General features: G+C 37.1%; 1 protein-coding gene across 4 annotated transcripts in view; it reads left to right on the forward strand.

Moving 5' to 3' along the window:
* The window catches only part of CDH18 (cadherin 18), a 401,281-nt gene that overhangs the window by 267,324 nt on the left and 117,187 nt on the right, over positions 1–16,770 (forward strand). For 3 of the 4 annotated variants that reach the window (XM_058680026.1, XM_058680029.1, XM_058680027.1), the window contains exon 3: positions 5,020–5,314. In XM_058680026.1, the coding sequence (XP_058536009.1) occupies positions 5,020–5,314 (295 nt within the window). Of the gene's footprint in view, positions 1–2,210; positions 2,323–5,019; positions 5,315–16,770 lie in introns of those variants that run through there. The other variant, XM_058680028.1, reaches the window with a different exon arrangement.

The following is a 16,770-nucleotide window of genomic DNA, read 5'->3' on the forward strand; positions in this document are numbered from 1 at the left end:
ACTAGTCTAGTAAGTGGTTAAGGAATTAATAAGATAATCATTTATATTATTGAATCACACAATGTGAATATTAACAACAAACATTTTCATAATTATTTTGGCATAACATTTGCTGATATTTTACATAATAGAGCTGCAATTCATTCATCTTACTGTAATTTATATTGTTTAGTTATAACTTCTGAAACATATTTTAGTGATTTATTATGTATATTAGAATCTATTTAGATGAATCATAACCTCCGAAAAATTTGTAATTAAGAATTTATTATTTGTGAAAAATGTTGTGAATGTTGGACCATGCTCAAACCTTTGACTCTAAAGACATACAACACTATTGCATTTTTATTTTATCTGAATTTCTTACACGTAGTATATAGTGTATACATGTTTTAATATGCCATAGGCTGACAACCTTACTATTTCTTTCCTGTACTTCTGTTACTCATCTACTTATGCTATGATTTAAATGTGGTCTGCACTTTCAACGGACCACGCGTTAGAGCCTTCAGCCTCAATGTTTATATGAAGAGATGATGGGATCTTTAAGGGGTGGAGACTTAGGCAAGGAAATCAGGTCATGAGGGCATTTTAAGTAGAAAAGGTTAATGCTGGCCTTGCAGGATGGATTAATTCTCATTACAGTAGTTTCCAGTAGGTTACCTCATTCACTTGACCCCTTGGGCAGTTATCCGTTTTTATCTCTGCTTCTCTCTTGTGATGTCACCCAGACAAGGGAGAATTCACTAGAAACTGAAGTCATGGGTCTGCCCAATACTGGATTTACTCCTGCCAACACTGCAGGCTAGTTGAGCATTTTTCTGTTTCATCAAGTACCCAGCATTATATATTTTATTATAAAAGCAGAAAATGACAAGCTTATAAACAATATGCATATTATAAACTTTTAATCCAAAACTACGTGATATAAAACTAGTTCTGCTAAAAATAATTTTCCTCCTATGTCTAAAAGTTGAGTCAATTGCTACCATTTTGCATCTTTCTGAAGTTAGTTTCTAGAAGGCATTAGCAATTTAAAAATATTTTAATGGTTGCAATTTTATAATATAGAATTCTAATGTTCATACAGCATAAAACAATTTGTGCTTTGTAGATGATTAATTAACTGAAAGTCAGACTTATTTAAAAAAAAAAAAAAAAGAAAGTAACAGCCAGAGTTACAGAGAGAGGGAGAGAGACAGATCTTCTGTCTGCTGGTTCACTCCGCAAGTGCCTGCAAAGGTCAGAACTGGGCCCGTTGGCAGCTGGGAGGCAGCAGCCCCCTTAGGGCCTGCCAGATACAGGTGCAGGGTCCCAACGCCTTGGTCCATCCTCAGCTGTTGCCCCAGGCCATAAGCACGGAACCGGACAGGAAGTAGAGCAGCTGGGACTGGAACCAGCTCCCATATGGATGCCGGAAGTGTAGGTGCCTGCCCCCAAGAAAACACGATTTTGATGTCATCTCATCTTCTACAAGGTTCATGGTAAGTGGTCTAGGAAGAGTCTTAAAAATAGCAGTTAAATGAACATGTCACTTTGCATCTGTCTTCCAGTGATGGAATGAGGAAAACATAAAATAAGTTATTCTGTTAATATTTTGTAGCTGGTTGTCTACTTCATAAATGATAAATATTTTCTTCTAGGTATTAACATGATTGTCAAGAAGTGTATACAAACATATTATTACCCTTTTCATGAATTCATTCAGGTGTCTCATTCCATTTCATCCTACATCTTTACAACAGTAACAACAGAAGAAACGATTTTAGAATGATTTTCTATATTGAATCTTGCTGTGTGATTTCCATTTTGTCCCTATTACTCTGTCTTTTGTATTTTGAAGTAGGAACTATAATTATTCCTGATGTACCATCACTTTTGTTTCACTTGTCCTTATTCAAAAAAATCTATCTTCCTATTGTATTGTCTCTTTCAATATTTTACCTTTTCAACCATCTTCTAAGTGTTCAAAGACTTTAAAATAAACCTTTAACATGTGCATGTTTGATGACAAGAAAACTGAAATACTATGTGAACAGCGTTACATTTTGTTTCAACATTTTTGAGTTAGAAATGAGGAAGAGGTGAGCGGTTGAAGTTATGTGACCAAAAAGATTCCTCCTGGAGGGTCACTGCTCAGATCCCCTGGGAGAAGCAATTCTGCAAACACATATTGGGAGGTCATAAAGCACCACGCTTCCTCCCAGTGACAGGTGCAGTGCTGGAGTCCATGAGCAACTCAATTGAGTTCTGATGTTTTAAGTTACAGCAGAGTGTCATATATGAGCTACAGAGAGCTTAAAAGCGTTGATGGATGTTGAGGTGACAGAAACAACCTGTTTTACCCTCATATAATTATCTGGTTATTTCTCTACTTAATTATGACTTTTCTAATGACTTTTCAAAGGGTATTTTATTATTTAATCCTAATCAATGAGAACTTATTAGTGTATTTGAATTGATTTTAAAAGGAGATGCATTTACTAACAAATTCTATCACTACTATTTTGAGCTTAGTTTTAAAAGATCAAAAATCTAATAAGAACCACATAGTTTGAGAGATAAATTTTGTAAGTTTAATTATTACTCTTATTTAAGCAATTGTAGGAATTATTTGATAAATTTGTGAAAATCAAGAAAAAATCAAGTTGCAGCAACTTCAATGGACCAAGAAATTAAACATATGGATTACTATAGAAGATGCAATTGAACTTGGCTAGTCTTGGAAATGAAAAAACACAGTTCCCGCTTTTGAAATACAACTATGTTCTGTAGCAGAGGCAAAAAAATGATTCTATTCTAGTTCATGATCTGAAATATTATAGATGCTGACTGATTTTATCATATTCAAATTAATACTCAAAAGTTATGTTATGGGCCTGGCATGGTAGCTTAGTGGCTAAAGGATTCATCTCACATGCACCGCGATCCCATATGGGTTCCATTTTAATAGCAGCAGTTCTACTTCCCATCCAACTCCCTGCTTGTGGCCTGGGAAAGCAGTCGAGGACTGCCCAAAACCTTGGGACCCTGAACCATGTGGGAGACCCAGAAGAGGCTCCTGGCTCCTGGCTTCAAACTGATGTAGCTCCTGCCGTTGTGGTCACTTGGGGAGTGAATCAAAGGACAGAAGATCTTCCTCTCTGTCTCTCCTCCTCTCTGGTATCTGACTTTCCAATAAAAATAAAATGTTTAAAAATGAAAGAAGCTAACCTTTTCATCTGGTAAATATTGATTAAATCAATACTTCTTGTATGTCATGGTGATGATGAAAGAAGGGAAAGCTAGTTAAAACTGAATCAAATCTAATTGCTAGAATATCAAATTATATTCTGACATAGATTTCATATAAATTGAGACAAAATTTTAAACTTTTTCTTCTAATGGAATCTAGCTGAAAGTATATTAACAGCAAAAATAAAAGTTGAACTGTGAGTGTTTCCTAAAGGATTTGTTCAACTTTGTAATTGAATCATCTTTAGAATTAAAAGTATTCTTTTCTTTTTAGAAAGCCTATACTTTACTATTTCTAATTTAAACTATTTTATTGTGATGAATTCTTGTTATATCAGGAAGGAAAAATAACTTTTAAAGATAAGCATAACAAATATGACATAGCCTTGACTCTGAACCACATGGTTAAGCTAACCATGATTCTGGCATCCATACAGTTTAATAATTACTTTGATAATGCAAAGGTAAAAAAATTGTAAGGCTGAAAGCAATGCTATGGATTGCTAGCCTTCCCACCAGGAACCCTAATTTTTTATTATTTTTTTTCTTTTAAGATTGATGTATTTTTTTGGAAAGTCAGATCCACGGAGAAAAGTAGAGACAAAGATCTTGTACCCCCAGGTTCACTCCCCAAGTAGCCACAAGGGCTGGAGCTGAGCTGATCCTTAGCCAAGAGAGAGGAGCCTTTTCTGGGTCTCCCACATGGGTGCAGGCTCATAGGCTTTGGGCCATCCTCTACTTTCCCAGGCAAAAAGCTGGGAGCTGGATGGGAAGTGAATAGGCACCCATATGGGACTGCAATACATAAAAGGCAAGGAGTTTAGCTACCACTTGGCTCTCGCACTAGACCCTTTAAAACACACACACACACACACACACACACACACACTTCTCAACTCTAGGTACTATACTATGTCCTCTAATTTTACAAAGTACATTCAAAGACATAATTGTCAACAAAAACTTTTCAGTAAGTCAAAAATCAAATGCACAGAAATTGTACAATCTATTACTGTTTGCCTTGTGTTAAATTTTTAGATGATAAAAGTTATAAGTTTGCTGATATTAAAAATGTTATATGCCCCACCAGTCTTGTTTTTCTGTTTATACACCCTGGATACTAAACTTCCAGTCCAGCTTCCTAAAGGTGCCCGTGAGAGCAGCAGGCACTGCCATACATGCTTGGAAACCGGGTTGGGATTCTTGACCTCCAGCTCTGATGTGGCCCCAAACTGACTATTGTGTCATTTCAAAAACAGGAATTTGTCATTTTGTATCTCTGTCTCTTTCTGTCACTATGACTTTCAAATAAATATAGTTCCTTGGACTAATGAATTAATCTTTAATAGAATTGATGTTCTGTGGTATATTGGAGCTTCTTTTATGCAAACTTTAATCAATAATTCAAATATCCAATAAATCATTGGACAAATCGCTTTCTGTTGTCACAGGTGTCAAAGGCAATAATGATGTAGCAGAAATTTATTTCCCCAATGTTATTACAGACAGTGAAATATTGACTCAGTGGTAGGACAGCACTGGCTATTATTTTCTTCTAATAAATACCAGTTACTGATTTATCATATCCATATTTGGATTTCTTTGCAAATGTCTATTCACAAAATAGAGAAACATGCCAGAAATATAAATGTTTACAGTAGCTTTCAAGAAGTGGGGAAGAGAGCAAAAGTCCTCGGGAAACCACATATTCAATGATGGAGAAGTAATAGCAACTCAATGTGGAGTTAGAACGCAATTACATGCTAAATGTTTATGTCTTTCCAGCTGCATTCCAATTCTGACAAAGGTGATGGGTCAGTCAAGTACATCCTTACTGGAGAAGGTGCTGGGACCATTTTCATTATTGATGATACCACGGGTGACATCCACTCTACAAAAAGCCTGGACAGAGAGCAGAAGACGCACTACGTGCTTCATGCGCAAGCGATTGACAGAAGGACAAACAAACCCCTGGAGCCTGAATCTGAGTTCATTATCAAAGTGCAAGACATCAACGACAACGCTCCGAAATTCACGGATGGCCCGTACATTGTCACTGTGCCTGAGATGTCGGAGATGGGTAAGGAAAGTTTGTTTTTACTCTTGGGGAGTTGACATATCATTTAAAGGACTTTTTTTTTTTTAGTCTTTATTCATGATTGAATCTGGAGATGTTTACAAGTATCTTAGTCATTTCCTATTGCAAAAAAAAATTCTGGAGGATTGAATCTAACGGTTTTATTCATTGCAGCTAATTCTAAGACAAGTAAGTGTTAGTATGATTTAATCTCAAGGGAAAAAGTAGAATGTTGGGAAATACCTGCAGATCTTGCAGATCTATATAGTTCTTTAATCAATAAAATTACACATATTGTAAAGCACGTATAAACATATTGAATGTGACATATTACATTAAAAAAAGATTCAAAATGTCTGAACTTTTTACCCACACATCTTTAAGCTTGCATTTTTGTCTAAATTATTACAGCATTTGGTCCAAATAATTTACATTTTAATCAATAAAAATTTGTAAATCTTTCTAATTTTTAAGATACCTTGCTTATTTTGAAACTCAAAATTATTCTGTGAATCATTTTGAATACCATATTTAAATATACAAACTCACATAAACAATTTTTAAACATCATTTGAAATTGACCAAGAAGAAATTAACTTCTGGTTCACCTGAATTCAAAGATGATTATCAATCAAAAAGAAAAAAAAAAAAGAAAATGAGCCAGTTTGTGATTCACAGCTCAGATCAACTGTGGCTTTCTACCACTTCGAGGCTTTTGTGGTCTAGCTACTTCATTGTAAAAGGAAACTTCTATTTTGTTTATTGTAAATACAAAGAGATTTAGAGAAGCAGAGAGAGGGAGAAGAGGAAAGAGAGAATGTATGAATCTCTCATTTGCTAGTTCAGTACCAAAGGCCTGCAGCAGCCCTGGCCAGACGCACCCAAAGCCAGACGAGGGCACTTCATCCATGTCCCCATGTGGGTGTCTGGGACTCTGCTCTTGCAGTCTTTACCTGTGTGTCAGGATACGTATCAGGAGAGAGCCAACTGAGAGCAGAGATAGGGCGACAGCCAGCCACTCTGCTGTGGGATGGATTGCGTCAGGTAAGAACCTACCCACAGAGCCAGACACTCACACTTCACGTAATTGTTACCTCATAGATGCATTTCTTAATATAATTAAAACGATGTTTGATTTTCATAGTAATTTTTAACTGTGAGATTACAGACTTGAGTTTATTAGACATTCTTTCTCACTAAGGATTTTGTATATGTAATTTTGCCACCTTTATATTAATATTATTTTATATTAAAGTAACTATAAAGGACAGAGCCATGGCACAGTGGGTGTAGCTATTGCCTACAAGACTGGAATCCTTTGTGGATGCCAAATAGAAACCTGGTTACTTGACTTCTGATCCAATTCCCTGCTAATGTTCCTCAAACGGTAGCTGACTTGGGCCAAATGTTTGTGTCCCTGCACCCAGGTGCGAGACCTGCATGGAGGTTCAGCTTCCTGGCTTTGGTGTGTCCCATCCTTAAGCCATTGTGGCCACTTGGAGAGAGAACCAGCAGATAGATGTCTCTTTCTTTGAAATCCTGTTTTTCAGAAAAACAAAATCTTTAAAAAGTTACTATAATCCACAATCAAATCCTTCTGTGAATTCGAATGTACACAGAGAGTGTTGTAACTTCTTTCTCTTCAGACTCCCAAACGCCAGGCCTTTCTAGTTCTCCTGAACCAGGCAGCTGCTCCTGGGAAAGCTTTTGGGGAAGCAGTTAAGCAAAAGAGATTTCTCAGCTAGTCTCAGGGGGAGAATGCAGCTGCAAAAGGGCTCCCTTTGGACTCAGAGATCAGGCTCCAAGGGCCTGGGAGTAGCGTTACATATACCCAGGCTTATTGGTCTCTTAGGAGAGTGGTGAAAGAATTAAAGAGCTCAGTACTGCAAATCCTGGAGGGCCCGTGAAGCACAGGGAGGATCATGGTAGCTGCAGTGGGCAAGGTGCCGGATGGAAAGAAACAAGCACAGCAGCCACCATGCAGGAGGACGGTGACACTGAATGGGAAGTAGTCATAACAAAATGCTTTCAGGACAACACAGATTTATCTGTATCAGAGCTTTTCTTTTTTACAAATAAATCAATAAAAATATATCAGTATATGGATTGAAGGCATGGATAGTCAGTGAGCTAACCAAAATGATTTTCTTTCTATTTCGAACATAACAGATTGGTAAAAAAAAAAATATATTGAAATCACAGAGCAAAACTGACAAATATGGACTGTGGAGAAAGATAAGAAACTGAGAGTGCATGCTAAAAGATATTTCCAGTGAATGATATCTAATCCCTGAGAACAGTAGTGAGCTGGCAGAAAAAGCAATGATGTTTTTCTTTTGAGGTCAATACACTGAACTTACCAGTTTTTAGTCTCTGAATTCATGCAATGGCTACTGGAATTACAATTAAAGTTGTGCTATTCCTGACAAAATTTAGAAAGTTTGATGATAAAGAGATACCTTCGCAAATTTTTACAATTCTGAAAAGAAATAATAAAAAAAAAATCCTACAAAGAAAAGTCTGAAACCTTAGATCATTTGTTCAGTCAATATGGATCCATTTTCTATGTAAAAGAAATATTGAAAGAACAATCCAGAAAGTATATTATCCACTTAACTAGTAGCACAAAGCTTGAGCAAACAGTTGAAATTAATCAGGTTAAAGATCCAAAGTAATGGAAAATTATGTGAAGAAATTAGTAACAGTGAGTCCAGAAACGTGTGTGTGTGTGTCTGTAAACGAAGACCTATCCATAAATGGGTACTTTTAAATTTATAATAATGTACCTTATGCATCTTATGTGAGAATTATGACATGTAAGAGAACTTCCATGGTAAGGGCTGAAGTTTGAAGACTTAGGGAACAAATCCAAGCTTACCAGCTTCCTAATTGAGGCCTAGGAGAGGACCCGGAGAACGGAGGACAAGCTGATACTCTGAGGTTCTCTTGCAGAGTTAACTATGGTTGCAGGAAAAAAAATAATTAGAAAATAATGGAGCTAAGGAAAATCATTGTCTCTCTGAGGTACTATTATATCAGAGAAGATTCTACTAAAAGTATAAATTTATGGAAATCTATGGAAGGGCATGTTGGAAATTTCAGTGCTATTTGTGGTTGAATTTAAGTGTGTATGTTTATCCTCATTATTTTGAGAAGAGAAATATAGAAAAACCATCCTAATAACATATCATTTACCTTGTGATATGAGTGTATGGGAGATGTATCAAAGGGAGAAACTAATTTTATACTATATCTTTAGAAAGTAATAGTTTCATTAACTCTAATATTAGAAATATATTACTATTAATAATGCAAGTTAAAAAGTAGCAACCAATAGTAGGGAAGATGAATATTACATGCTGATTTTTGAGAACATTGCTAATATACAGTCAATGGCTTCATCTAAACATTTTGGTAATTGTGAATTTGTAATGGCAGAGTTGGATAGTTGAGGTAAAAGCTATATGCCTCATGCTGTTGAAAATATACACTATGTTGCTATTTATGGAAAAAGCTGGCCAGTTCTTTACTGCAAGACATTTCAGGGTATGATGTCCAAGGTTGGGGAAATTTATAGGTGTTCTGTAATCCTGAGAGTGAGGAAATGTGCTGATGTAGGACAGTGTTCTGCCAGCTCTGTGGGACTATCTGCATCTATGTATTAAACACCTGTGTAAAAGGCACAAAGCATAGGACGTCTCCCTTTGCCACATGCACTGTTAGCTATTTAACTAACATTCAACTTTCCCTCTGATATTGTGAAGAGATCTCATTTCTGCCTAGGGCCTTCCTCACTGACATCAGTTGCTTTTATCTATGATGGGATGTATCATAATCTGGAACTGTGGGATGTGGAAATTCATCCCAGATTGTTATTCCCTGCTGAAAACACCATAGTTACAACATTTATTTTAGCCATGGCCATTTTCTTCATTTGCGGCTTGCAAGGCACAGGTGGTATGAGGCAACCATTTATTCAGTCTTAAAAAAAAAAATCCATCTGGCAAGACAAAGTATACAGCAGAGACAATGTTGCAAGCCCACAATGGACAAGTTGCAGGCAGGTTTGAGTATCCATCCAAAGGCAGGTGATGTGAACATACAGATAACTGGGTAAGGTAGTGCAGACAGGACCAGATGAATTCAAATCCTGAGCGGAGTTGAGGTGGGAAAGCAGCTGTGCCATGTTCCAAAGCATGACGCATCCTTCTCCAGCTGAAGAACAAAGTAAATAGTAAGAAAATACACAATAGCAGTGTTATCACCGAACTGTCTGGTGTTTCCAATTGCCAAGGGGAAGCAGCATGAATTTAAGTAAGTAAAGATTAAAACATGTAGATGTCAAATACTCAGAAAGTCATGACAAAGGAACAATGTTTACTATACATGTTTTCTTTAAGGTTTATTTATTTTTTATATGAAAGTCAGACAGAGGGGGAGAAAGAGAGATAAAGAGACCTTCCATCAGCTGATTCATTCTCCACGTGGCTAAAGTGATCAGAGTTGAGCTGGTCTGAAACTAGAAACTCCAGGCTCCCAGTTTCGGACCATGTGAGCTCAGGGGTCCGAGAACTGGCTTTCCCATCCACAGGCAGGATGCTGGATCAGAAGTGTAGAAGTCCAGATATTTCCCATGCATGTGCCTGAATATTCTGTACCACAGTTACACTGTCTAAACCAAATTGGAGACTATTCCATAAACATTTCCACCTTTTATTTTCACTTAGACAATATAAATCTTTTTAGGCCAGCATTCATATTTTAAATTAACTCATTAGGGCTGCAAAATATTAGTACATATATTTTTCTTAAACTTATTTTCATCCTTTAGGAAAGCAGACAGAGTTAGAGATAACTAAGGCCATGGCACCCAGAAAGTAGCCAATTTCTGTGTTCTCTAAAGCTAAATGGGTTAGCCAGGTTAGTACTTGGGTGAGTGGCAGAAAGACACCATTCATCTACTAATTCACTGCCCTGTTGCCCCAACAGCTACAGCATGAGTAGGCTAGAACCAGGAGCCCAGAGCTCCATGCAACCCTCCCCTAGGAGTGCCAGAGACTCATGCACCTCACACAAATTTTGAATAAGATGTGTGATAGGCTTATATTGGAATCCTAAAGCTAAATAGAGAGTCCCTTGTGTGGGTTTGCAAAGTCATCTTTAATCAAATTGCCATAGTGTAGAAGAGCAGATCTACAAAACATGCATTTACAAACACAGACATTCTGTGTGGAAGACACAATGAGGAACACTACTCCTTTCCTCTCTGTAGCCTTTAGTCCAGTTAGAGGTGTACTCTGTGTGTGAACACACGTATGTGCTGAGGGGGAAATAAATTGGGACAGCAAAGAATAAATTTCCTAAAAAGCTTTTGAAAGCACTCTGTGAGAATGCAGAGAAGGCAGAACTAGAGTGTCTGGGTTTACAGGATTTTATCAGATCATTGGTTCTTGTGTATTGACAGAGCTAAGCAATGGTTAAGGAGCCATGCCCAGTAATCGCAGTGTGCTGTATTAACAATGAGGAAAGTATGTAACATAGCTGAATATATCTTGTCAGGAAGAAAAGATGATATAGCTGAATATGTCTTGTCAGTGAGTAATAACTAACAAACAAAGCTTGTTCTATTCTGGATGCTTTATGAAGAAAGATGCAGAAATAAACTGAACTCGTTTTGAACTGTGTCTTCTTTTATCTCTGATTCATGTGATGCAATTTCAACTGTAACTTGGGGAATCATATCCCTCTAGGAGAGGTTTTTCAAATTTTCTGCATGACATTTTTGGGCTGGATGATTGTTTGTTGTGAGGAGCTGCCCTGGGCACGGTAGGATGTTTAGCAACATGCTTGGCTTCTATCCAGCAGCTCCTCGTAGCATCCCTCTCGCTACCACTCAGCTGTGATGGCCGTAGATGTTGCCAAATGCCCTCTGAGGGAAGAAGATCTCAATCGAGAATCACTGCCCCAGGGAACAATCAAGTTAAAAGAATGAAAAACAAAATTCAAAGTAGAAGCATGAGTTGGAGAATATATTTGTTAAATATATAGCCATGGAATCTCTTAACGATGCAGTCACACCGATCTCCAGAGCCTTAACGTTGAAGATCACATGAATTACTCTGAGTACTTACTGAGTTAATATCATAACGAAATAACTAAATGTTTGATCAGTTTCAAGAGGATGATTGTATATTGACAGAATGCTTTTTTGTAATATTTCTGAGGGCACATGTAACCTGGATTGGCCCATTCACAAATGCGCATTTGTGATGTTTTCCCTTTATAAAGCCTATATTGTCTGTGTTGATCATAACACGTTCTGTCAATTGTTCTACGGTAGTTTTCCATTGTTAAATGCGCACGTCTTCTAGACTGTCAGAATATTTTCTGCAACGGCACTGTGTACAAGTTTTCCAAAGCTGAGACTTGAAAATATAAGAAAGATTAATATCACTATCACAACAGAGAAGCGATCATATGAAATTACACCTGCTTTTGAAATCAGCAGTTAGGTGAATGTATGGTATTGCACAAAAAAGGAGGAGTAAAAGTATATTTGTAAACAATAGTACTGTTTTCCACAAAGAAAGGGTCATTAGGTGATTAAGACATTTACCAGTCTTGCAAAAACACATTAGCAATAAAAAGTATAAATGGGCTTAAATGTGTGCATCAGTAATTCCTTTTTTATAACAAAACAAAGAAAAATGTGTTATGTTTTAAAACAGATATATAAAAAATTTTGCAATTACATTTCTTTCTTGCAATTGTTCTAAACTTACTAGAAAATGCTTTCTGTCTACAAATTGCTTGAAAGAAAGTCCTCTCAGATTTGAAATTCAATTACACTGAAATAAAACTTCATATATTTGTTTATTTAAGATTTATTTTATTTTCATTGGAGAGGCAGATTTACAGAGAAAAGGAGAGACAGAGCTCTTCCATCTGCTGGTTCACTCCCCAAGTGGCTGCACTCGCCGGAGCTGAGCTGCTCTGAAGCCAGGGGCCAGGAGCCATGAGCCATGAAACTCTTCCGCGTCTCCCCGGCAGTTGCATCGCCCCAGAGCTTTTGTGCTGACCTTGACTATCCTCCCAGGCCACAAGCAGGGAGCTGGATGGGAAGCAGGACAGCCGGGACAAGAACCAGTGCCCACACGGGATTCTGACGCGCGTGCAAGGCGAGGACTTCAGCCGCTAGCCTACCATGCAGGACACACCACTTCTTTATGTTTAAAGAAGCATCTCCATGTGAAAACGTATAAATCTTCTGTATGTCATCAAAACAAAATATTCCTACTGTTAAATAACACTTAAAAGCCCTTAAAAAGCCATTGAAAAGAAAACCTTTTACCTGAATTACGAAAATGTAATTTACAAACTTGGTGGTTAAAGACGCTCTCAAACTCAGTCTTGCAGTTGAAGAAATGTTTATTGAATGATCCATAAATCCACAAAGCCCCTAGTCCTCAAAGAGATACTAAAATATCTCCACTTCCTGTTTTCATTTTCGCCTTCTAATCCCTAAAGCCGCACGCCTGTTCTATTTGCATCTGTATTCTTCGTCGCGGAGCAACAAGAGCAGGTAGCAGCTGCATTGAGTTTATTGCCCTGCTTCTTGGGGTACAGACTGTACTCCTCTCACACGTCCCAGGAGCATCAGCCTGGACATGTGCCAGAAATGTAGGAGCCCTTTTAACATCATTGCCCTGGGGCCTTCTTTTACGAATGGTATCATTTCAGTACAGTGAGATCCACACCAAGATTTTGCATGTTACTTGAGTATGCATGTCAGGACACACATCTGACTGGGGGCTGAATTGTCAACTGGACAAAACATGTCAAGTTCCATAACATTCTTTTTCTTCTCATATCTTTTCTTAGTGCCAGCCTTCGTGCTGAAACAAATCAATCTCATAACCTAGTGGTCCCAAACAGTTTACGTTTTCTGGGCGCACTGTTCTATGGGATGGGCTATTTATCTTCTGGTCACACACTGAGCTGTACTTATCCAGAATCGTGGCTCTTCAGGTAATAAGATGGATGGCCACACTCATGCACGGTGGTGGGTGTCCGTCATCAATCTGCTGCTTGGCCTGCGCTAAATGCTCTCAAGGCCCTAACCTCTCCCTCTATCAACTGCTCTCTTAGTCCAAGGGCAGCATTTCACAAGGTGTACGCATAAACCACACGTGTTTGTGACAGAGACTTCAGGAATTTATCTTCACATTTTGTGTTAAGGTGTTATCATAACTTTCTTACTGGAAGAATGATATTGGCTAATGTATTCATTATACATGAAAATGTAGCAAAAATTTATAGTAAATGTGTTGATGACAAAGTTATCTTTTAATTCCATTTTCTCGCAAACTTTGCAAGATCAGTACACTTATAAATGCATGACGAGCTTATCTACCTACAGTTGTATTTGAAAGAAATGTTGTATAGAAAGACAGTCTCTTTATTTTCAGAAAAGCATTGCTCTGATGTCCGCTCAAAATTTCTTATTGCTTTTTTGTAATGCTTTGTTCATTTGCTTAGGGATGTTTAGTTTTTTTTGTAGTAACTTTAAGAAGGACCACTTGCACTTTATGTCATTCTGATGCCTTGGCTTTCACATTTACTTTTTCTTTTTTTTTAAAGATTTATTATTTTTATTACAAAGTCAGATATACACAGAGGAGGAGAGACAGAGAGGAAGATCTTCCGTCCGATGATTCACTCCCCAAGTGAGCCACAACGGGCCGATGCACGCCGATCCGAAGCCAGGAACCTGGAATCTCTTCCGGGTCTCCCACGCGGGTGCAGTGTCCCAATGCATTGGGCCGTCCTCAACTGCTTTCCCAGGCCACAAGCAGGGAGCTGGACAGGACGTGGAGCTGCCGGGATTAGAACCGGCGCCCATATGGGATCCCGGCATGTTCAAAGCGAGGACTTTAGCCGCTAGACCACGCCGCCGGGCCCCACATTTACTTTTTAAATAAATTTTAGACTTGGAATTCTCTATCAACACTAGCCAATTTGCATTAGGAAAAAAAACAATCTGGAATGGACCCATTCTCCTTCAAAAGCTGGACATAATTCATAAAGTTTTTAAGCAATATATTTGCCAAAGATTTATTTCTGTGTGGACAGTCCCCGCTGTAGGAAATAGGAAGACAAAGCAAACCACTCAGATTTGGCAGGCCAGGAATTGCACTTGCATTACTAGTGGCTAAAAAGTCATAATTGGTTACATTTCCATGGTGCTGCTGGAACGTTTTTGCAAATTTGAATTTGAGACTTAGAATATCTCCTAATGTAAGGGATACCTTTTTCAAAATAAACATAATATTCTGGCTGTAAGATATTTGTCTTAGAACATACAAAGTGCCTACTGTAACAAGGATTGTTTTGATGATCAATTACTTTGTTTGATGTTATACTTGCATACATGTTCTTTTCAAAATGTGAAAGAATGGATCCATTCCATATGCTTTGTGTTTTTCGCTCTTGCAAATTGGAGATTTTCAAGTTGAAAATTCATAAATAGCAAATAAAGATGCTGAGGAATCAGCTATAAAATAAAATGCAATTTAGTGACTCACATAAACCATTGAATAAACATGAGCAAGCATGTTTTTTCTTAAAGTTATTGCACTACAGATAGTTGTATACACATGTGGTCTCAGTATTGTGCATACCCAGGCACGTATCTCAAGATAGGTAATAAACATAGTATGAATAAAAGGAACAAAGCAAACTGTACTTTTGATGGAGACAGTTATTTTTCAGTGTGATATTTTTTCTTATATTTTAGCATATAAGTTTCTGGACATAATTTGTTATTAAAATAATTTTATTTATCAAATTTTACTGAAATGAAACAATCTCAGTAATAATTAAAGTTATTGGTTCTTTTTTACAAAGCAAACAGAGCAAAACTAAAAATTGTATATAATTTTGCCATTGAAAATATTAGTCATTCTCTATTGCCTGATATTTTAATATTAGCAAACTCTAAAGTATTATAAATTGAATAGCATCTCAAAGCAATGATGTAACTGTGTTATATGCTGTTGAGTTTGCTTTTAACTAATTCAGACATAGAAATTCTACTTCTTGTGAAATGATCTGAGTTCCCATTCTTAAAGTATCTACTTACTTTTTAAGAGTCTATTTAGGTGATTTTGTTTTCCAAGGATGAGATAGTTCAATGATCAGACATAAATCAATTAGTAGATGAACTTCTGGGTTAATTCAATATCTTACCTTTTGTGAATTGAACTGGTTTAACATGGAAATACAGTCACTCTCTTAGGCTTATTTCATCTGATAAATTTAAAGCAGTGGAATGGGTGGATCATATTTGAGATTTTCAAATTTAAGAGTTTCTAACCTGTCTTCCTTAATGAATGCACTAGTTCATATTCCCACCAGAGTGGATTAGGTTTCCTAAGATCCATATCTTACCAGCATTTATTGATTTCTGATTTCTAAATGATACTCATTGTATATAATACTCAGGTGAAACATCATTATGGTTTTTTTGTGGTTTTTTTTTTTTTGGTTTTTTTTTGCATTCTCCTGATAACTAGTGAACCTGAACATTTTCTGTATGACTGTTGCCATTTGAATTCCTTGGAAAAAGGTGAGGACATGTCCTGGATTGCTTGTTCCCCAAACTCTTCATAAATCCTGAATATGAATCCTCTATCAGATACACAATTTGAAGGTGTTTTCTTCTGTCGGCTGCCTCCTTCCTCTGCTGTTTCCTTAGCGATGCGGAAGCTTCTTAGCCTCATGTTATCCCATTTGTTTACTTTTGCTTTAATTGTCTGTGCTTTTTTGGGTCTTTTCCAAAAAGTCTTTGTCTATGCTTATATTTTAGAGAGTGCCCCAAAGTTTCATGGTAGTATTTTGATGGAGTCAGGTCATAGATAATGATCATTGATCCATTTAGAGTTGATCTTTGTATGAGGTGCATGGTAGTTGTCATCTTTCATATTTCTGTGTGTTGAAATCCAGTTTTCCCAGTGCTATTCTTTTAATATACTGTCCTCTTTGCAGAGACTGATCTGAGCTTTTGTGGCAAAGATTAGTTGGTGTTGGATGTGTGGGTTGATTTCTGGGGCTTCTGTTCTGTTCCATCTGTCTTTGTTTCTGTGTGTGTACCAGGCTGTTGTGATACAGCTGCCTTGGAACATGTCTTGAGGTCCAGTATTGCAATGCTTCCAACTTCATTTTGTTGTTCAAAATTGTTTATCTATTTGAGGATATCTTATGTTTTCATGTGAATTTTTTCTTAGATCTGATAAGAATGTTTTCGATATTTTCATTGGGATCATATTGCATTTGTAAATTCCTTTTGCTGGTATGATCATTTTGACATAAATACTACCAATCCATGAACATTACACATTTTTTTCATATTTTGGTATTCTATTTTTTTTTCTGTTTTTCTGCTTTGTGCTTCAGTCTGT

The sequence above is a fragment of the Ochotona princeps genome, chromosome 23, assembly GCF_030435755.1.
Source record: "Ochotona princeps isolate mOchPri1 chromosome 23, mOchPri1.hap1, whole genome shotgun sequence".
Lineage (NCBI taxonomy): Eukaryota > Metazoa > Chordata > Mammalia > Lagomorpha > Ochotonidae > Ochotona > Ochotona princeps.